Genomic DNA, 5,285 nt, shown 5'->3' on the forward strand with positions numbered 1-5,285 from the left:
CTTCGACTTCCGTCTCACGCATAAGCCTGGTAAGACGAACACCCAAGCCGATCCCCTCTCTCGCCTCCCGACCCACCAGACTACGGATGCGGAGGACAACTCTTCGTGCGTATCCTGGTTCCCTGTCCTCTCCGTATTGACAACACATGCTTCGTATTTGACCTGTGAATTATAGATCATCATGTTCTCCGATCTGGAGTGCGACTACATCAATCCTATAGACCTCTGCAATAAGCTCAACCAAGTACGTCTCCCACGTCGCGTCGGTAATGGGCATTCCTGACTCTATGTCGTCAATGTCAGTTTGTCCTTCCCGAAAACATTGCGCACGCCTTCCTCTCTCTCCTCTTCCTCCTTTCTGGCCAATGGATAGCGTTCCTCCTCAATGCACCACTACTGGCGTTCAACATAAACAAGTGCGTCTACTACGTCTTACTCCTGTTCCGTGTCTGGTTCAGATCCCCGTCTCCTGTCCCTTAAATTATTCCGCTCGTATGTGACAAATGTCTAACTCGCGTGATCAAATGACAGGATACGGGGCGGGAATCACATGTACGACGCAACGGAAATCTTCCGCACGTTACCAAGTCACAAGAAAGAGAGCTTCATCAAGCTGGGGTTCTATCTCCTCAGCTTCTTCTACTACCTCTACAGGTGCGTATCGCGACGTGTCCGCGCAATCCATGTCCCGCTACCGTTTACGTCATTTGCCCCGCGCGTATCGCGGACGCTTGGCACGTGGTGCTACCTGTTATTGACACTCGTACTTCCCACAGAATGATTCTCGCACTCATCCAAGAGAGCGAATGAGTTCTCGGAAGGGTGTCTGCCTCACCGTACCGTCTCCTCCTGTCCGTTCAAGGTCCTTGATCCCAACACCATGCGCTCGAGTCTTCTGAGTCTCGCAACACCTCCGTCAACGCTGTTCACGCTTCATGATAACTTCCTCGACGCTCGACAATCCACTTCACGCCACGCCCTTCACGACCTTCGATGGAGGGGAGCACTCAGAGACTCATGCGCGAGGTTCGGTTTCAAGGATAACGTATTGGCTTCGGGGACGGGTGTGCTGGCAGAGGGCGTGGATGATCTAGGCGGCGGGGGTTCGGAAAACGAGGTGACGGGGAGCAGGGAGGGGGCGAGGCGGACTGGACGAGCGATTGGTTTGGACGCCTGTTCACTGATCTTACTGCTACTACTCATCATCAATGTTCCTGCTCTTCGATCTGGTTGTGAAACCTAGTGTGTGTGCGTGGGAGTGCGTAGGTGTTGGGGCGTGCGTTGTTTCTCTTGTGGTCGCGGGATGAGAGTCTGAAGTGCAATGCTCTTCCTGAACACATCGGAAGTCCGAGGTGTAGGTATCCGGGGAGTGAATCCCCACGGGCGAGTGCCTCGCTGGGAGACAGTATTGCTAGAATATCTGCACTGATTTTGGACGACTGGCGAACATGATGTGCGAGCAATAAGGTATTGCGGTATACCACCCAGAATTATAGGCTGGGCGAACGCGGAACGCACGACGTATACTGAAGGGTGTACTCTGGTCTGATCGTCCCCAGGCCCTTTTTTGAGTCGTGACTTCCAGGCCTTACGCCTCGAAGACGTTGCCTAATGTCGGTCTGCTAAAGGAGGGAGGATGCTCGTTCAAACGTCGCGTTCCGTCCGCAACAATCGTCGACAGGAGTTGGTCCGAAGCATGCTCACCACGAGGCGGCGGTGCTGGAGGCAGATGGCACCGACTCGGATCTGAGTGAGACCGAGATCCGCGGGTTGTGGGCGTTGCCAGTGTTCGACAGGAGGATGAGCGGTGCTCAGGAGGCGTCGTGGTATGCGTACACGTGTCCTCAATTACTGATAGGCGAACATCATTGACGAGGGCGAGGAAGACCGCGCACGTCCGACTTCTTTTTTTGACTGTCAATACAGTATGCGGATACAGGGACTTTCCTCGATGCAGCGGGCGGGAGGGGGCTTTGGGCATGCAGAGACGATCTGCCGGCTGAGGACGCAGCAGCATTGGGAAGTAGGTATATATTGCGGGAACAGATACGACATGCGACGCGTGCACAATTGGACCGCATCCTAACGAACTTCATGATGAGCCGCGCGCGCCGACCTGGAGAAAGGAGAGGATGAGTTCACGGATCATCGGGGATACGGAGACAGGTAAGGATCAGGGGTGTCAAGTTGTGGAGCACGTCCTCTGTTACTGGGAAGAGAGGTATAACTCCCTGAAGAAATTCAAAAGAGAAGCATCATATGAAGGGAATGCATTAGAGTTAGACATACCTTGGGACTGAAAGGTCGCGAGTAATCTGGCCCAGCAGATAGGTGGACGAACGAGCGTCCTGGAAGCAAAAAATAAGGAAGCTGCACTGAACGAGAGTAAGCCCCATTGTGTTCGTGGGGTCTCCGCGAGGGAGAGCCACGACCGCATAACTGTGTCTATGAGCAACGATTGCGCGGCAGCGGACCTCGGGCGGGGCGACGGCGCTCGTATCTTCGCGCCGCACGCAGAGGACGCTGGGGGCAGCAGAGCTGGCCGGCGCGAGGTGGGTCTCGACCAGAGAGGAAGAGAGACAAGCAAGGCGTCCGGCCGTCCGCCGACTCGCCGTGCTTGGGGGCGAGAGCTTTGCAGCGTGGACGGGGACGGGCTCTGCGTCTCCGGGGACTTTCCCCGCAGCGTAGGAGGAGAGGGGGGGGCTCTCTGTGCGTGGGCTGCGACGGCGGTTCTTCGCACAGTGCATGCAGTCTCTCGCCAACCCAGAATTTTTGGCCGAGTCGTAGGCCATCGAAGTTCAGGCGGAGCGTAAACTGGACGGGAATATCCGACCTGCGCGGCATTGTCGCCTGCACAGTACAACTCACTTGCTGAGCACATCCGTTCTCGACCATCATCTGTTACCTTCCCTGCATGCAGCCCTCTTCCGGCTCTTCCTCTTCATCCTACACCTCTCAGGACTCGCCGCCCCGTACCGAGCTCTGGTGGGACCGTCTCCCGTCCCTCAAGATCGTTAGGCCCCCCAAAGGTCTGTCTTCAGACAGTGTCCCGAATTCCGTGTAGGAATGGCAACTAATCTCCATGCAGGTCCGTTCTCGCCGCAGGTAGACGAACGCTGTTTCACCTATTGCTCCCAAAGCATCACCGGCCGCATACACGGCAACGACCCTTGGTGCCGCACTTTCTGCCTTCGCCGCGTCTTCCTCCACGAGGTCTCCCGCGTCCTTTCCCGCCATCGTACTGAAACCGTCACCCATGTGCCCGGGAGGAAGCAACCTATCGTGGAGACCAAGGAGGTAGTCGAAACTCAGCCACTCAACCATCCCCTCCCGCCAGAAGGGCAGCGGTATAGCGGCTGGCTCGCCATGCTTCTCGACGGCAAGTTCGGCATAGGAGACGGCGAAGAGGACGACGGGCACCACCACGACGAGAGTGACTCCGCTCTAGGACCGGGGCACTCGCATCCCCAGAGGGAGACCAAGCACTGGCGGGAGGGCTGGTATATCTGGTGGTCGTCCAGCCGGTGGGCGGCCCAGGAGAAGCTGGACCTCATGCGCAGGGATTTGGAGGGTCAGACGGACTGGCAGAAGCTCAAGGAGAGAAGGAACGACGAGTGGGCGAGAGGTGTGCCTCCGCAAGAGCAGACGTCGGGCGAACAGGAGCTCCATCCTTTCCAGGATATGAGCAATATCCCGCCATTCCCGGATGTGTCGTGAGTGTCGCTTTCTTTCGTCCCGTTCTATGCTTGGGCAAGAGTAACCCGCGACGCTGGCGTTTGGCTGGGGTGACTTTGGCTACTTGTCTTTGTCCTCAGGGGGCGTGCAGTGATGCGTGGCGTCCGGGAGAATTCCTGAGAGCTCTCCGTGTTGCGCGAGCCTCGTACTCGCTTCGCGTTCACACATGTCCGTTCCAGTGTGCACAATTCGCCGCTCTGCACCCACTATTTTTTCGTGGCGGCTCGTGGCTTTTCAGGCCGTCTTCGACCGGGTTCCATCCTGCACGCAGCTGGCTCAGCTAGTCATCTTCGTCGACATGCGCCTCCCCTCCCCATTTTCTGCATGTTCTGACGGTATCCGCAGATCATCATGCGTGCTACTGCCCCTGCCACTGCAATCCACCTCTCTCCCCTCTCTCAAAGTGTTCTTCTCCCGGCCACTCGTCCCCGCCGCCCGCGTCCTCGAAGTCGTCCAGGAGAGCGTGAGCTCGGGGGCGCAGCGCGACTTCTGGGGCCGCGTGTGGGAGAAGGCGCAGACGGACGAGCCGAGGCAGCTGCTCGTTGTCGCTTGGGAGCGGATGATGGAGAACTTCTTCGGGAAGGAGGACAAGAGCGGTGGGGGCGGCGGGAAGGCGGGAGGGGTCGGTACAGGAAGCGGGGGTGGGAGGCAGGATGGTAAGGACGGGAAGGATTAGAGAGGTTGTCATGGATATATGTTGTTTGAGTATAATTTCTCTGCTTGGACTTGATGGGATGTGCATTGCGCTCGCTCAGTCTGTAAGTTGTGGCTTGTGATAGATTGTTACAGCTGTTTTGTATTGAGAGGCCCCTGCCCAGCTTCTACAACACACCACACTCTATCCAACTGCTACACTACTACACATAGTGTCATGGACGTTGGACAGACGCCCCTTTTTGCCGCCCATTCCCTTCCCTTTGACGCCCACCTTCCATTTTCGGACCATTTCCTTTCCTAGCCCATCCCAGTTTGGACACTGCAGATATGTTCCCACAACCGCATGCTACGTTCCTGTGATCACCATGCCCTTGCCTTTTCTTTCTTGCCCTTTGTTCTCTCTTTGTCATCTTCACTGCCTCGCTCTCGCGCCTTGTCCTTGGTTGCTAAGCAGCCCTTCTAGTATATAAGGACCCCCTTAGGCGCTCCCTAGTCCCCATTTTGACCTCTTGGTCATTGGGACTAGGTGAGTGGCCATAGCGTTGTATTTCCCTTCGAGTGCTAATGTATAACTTGGTCATTGGGACTAGTCTGTCGCTGTCTGCGTGAAGACTAGCTTTCGTAGATCTTGTGCCTTCGTGCCGACCTCTGCTCTGCCCTTGTCGAGTTTTCTGTCACGTTTATCCCTCTTCCTCTCTCTCTTTCCCTTTCGGCTCCTTGCCGCTCGCCCACGGGGTCGTCACCGAACGTCGACCTGAGTCTACGCGCCTAGTCACCACGACACATAGCATCTGGAGATCTTGGATGCTGGACAGAAAATCTGATGAGGCTGTATGGTTATTGCAGATAGACTTGACCTAGTCCTGCATCCAAATTGTGGGTATATGACTCAT

General features: G+C 56.3%; 2 protein-coding genes across 2 annotated transcripts in view; both read left to right on the top strand.

The window, feature by feature from the left end:
* DICSQDRAFT_111525 (cornichon) overlaps window positions 1-1,221 on the top strand; it is a 2,663-nt gene extending 1,442 nt beyond the window's left edge. Inside the window, exons 3-6 of the mRNA XM_007369623.1 lie at window positions 176-244; window positions 304-416; window positions 532-654; window positions 777-1,221. Of these exons, the coding sequence (XP_007369685.1) occupies window positions 176-244; window positions 304-416; window positions 532-654; window positions 777-810 (339 nt within the window). The 3' untranslated portion in view covers window positions 811-1,221. The remainder of the gene's footprint in view (window positions 1-175; window positions 245-303; window positions 417-531; window positions 655-776) is intronic.
* Window positions 1,222-2,715: 1,494 nt separating this feature from the next.
* Window positions 2,716-4,808, top strand: DICSQDRAFT_140265 (uncharacterized protein). Its single transcript, XM_007369624.1, has 2 exons — window positions 2,716-3,029; window positions 3,089-4,808. Exons 1-2 carry the CDS (start codon window positions 2,915-2,917, stop codon window positions 3,715-3,717), a joined length of 744 nt encoding a protein of 247 aa, XP_007369686.1. The 5' UTR covers window positions 2,716-2,914; the 3' UTR covers window positions 3,718-4,808.
* Window positions 4,809-5,285: the final 477 nt, after the last annotated feature.

This window comes from Dichomitus squalens (assembly GCF_000275845.1).
Source record: "Dichomitus squalens LYAD-421 SS1 unplaced genomic scaffold DICSQscaffold_52, whole genome shotgun sequence".
Taxonomy (NCBI): domain Eukaryota; kingdom Fungi; phylum Basidiomycota; class Agaricomycetes; order Polyporales; family Polyporaceae; genus Dichomitus; species Dichomitus squalens.

Coding starts and splice junctions, on each gene's coding strand:
- DICSQDRAFT_140265 (XM_007369624.1), top strand. CDS start 2,915: ATGCAGCCCTCTTCCGGCTCTTCCTCTTCATCCTACACCTCTCAGGAC. Junction 3,030..3,088: donor GATCGTTAGGCCCCCCAAAG/GTCTGTCTTCAG, acceptor ATCTCCATGCAG/GTCCGTTCTCGCCGCAGGTA.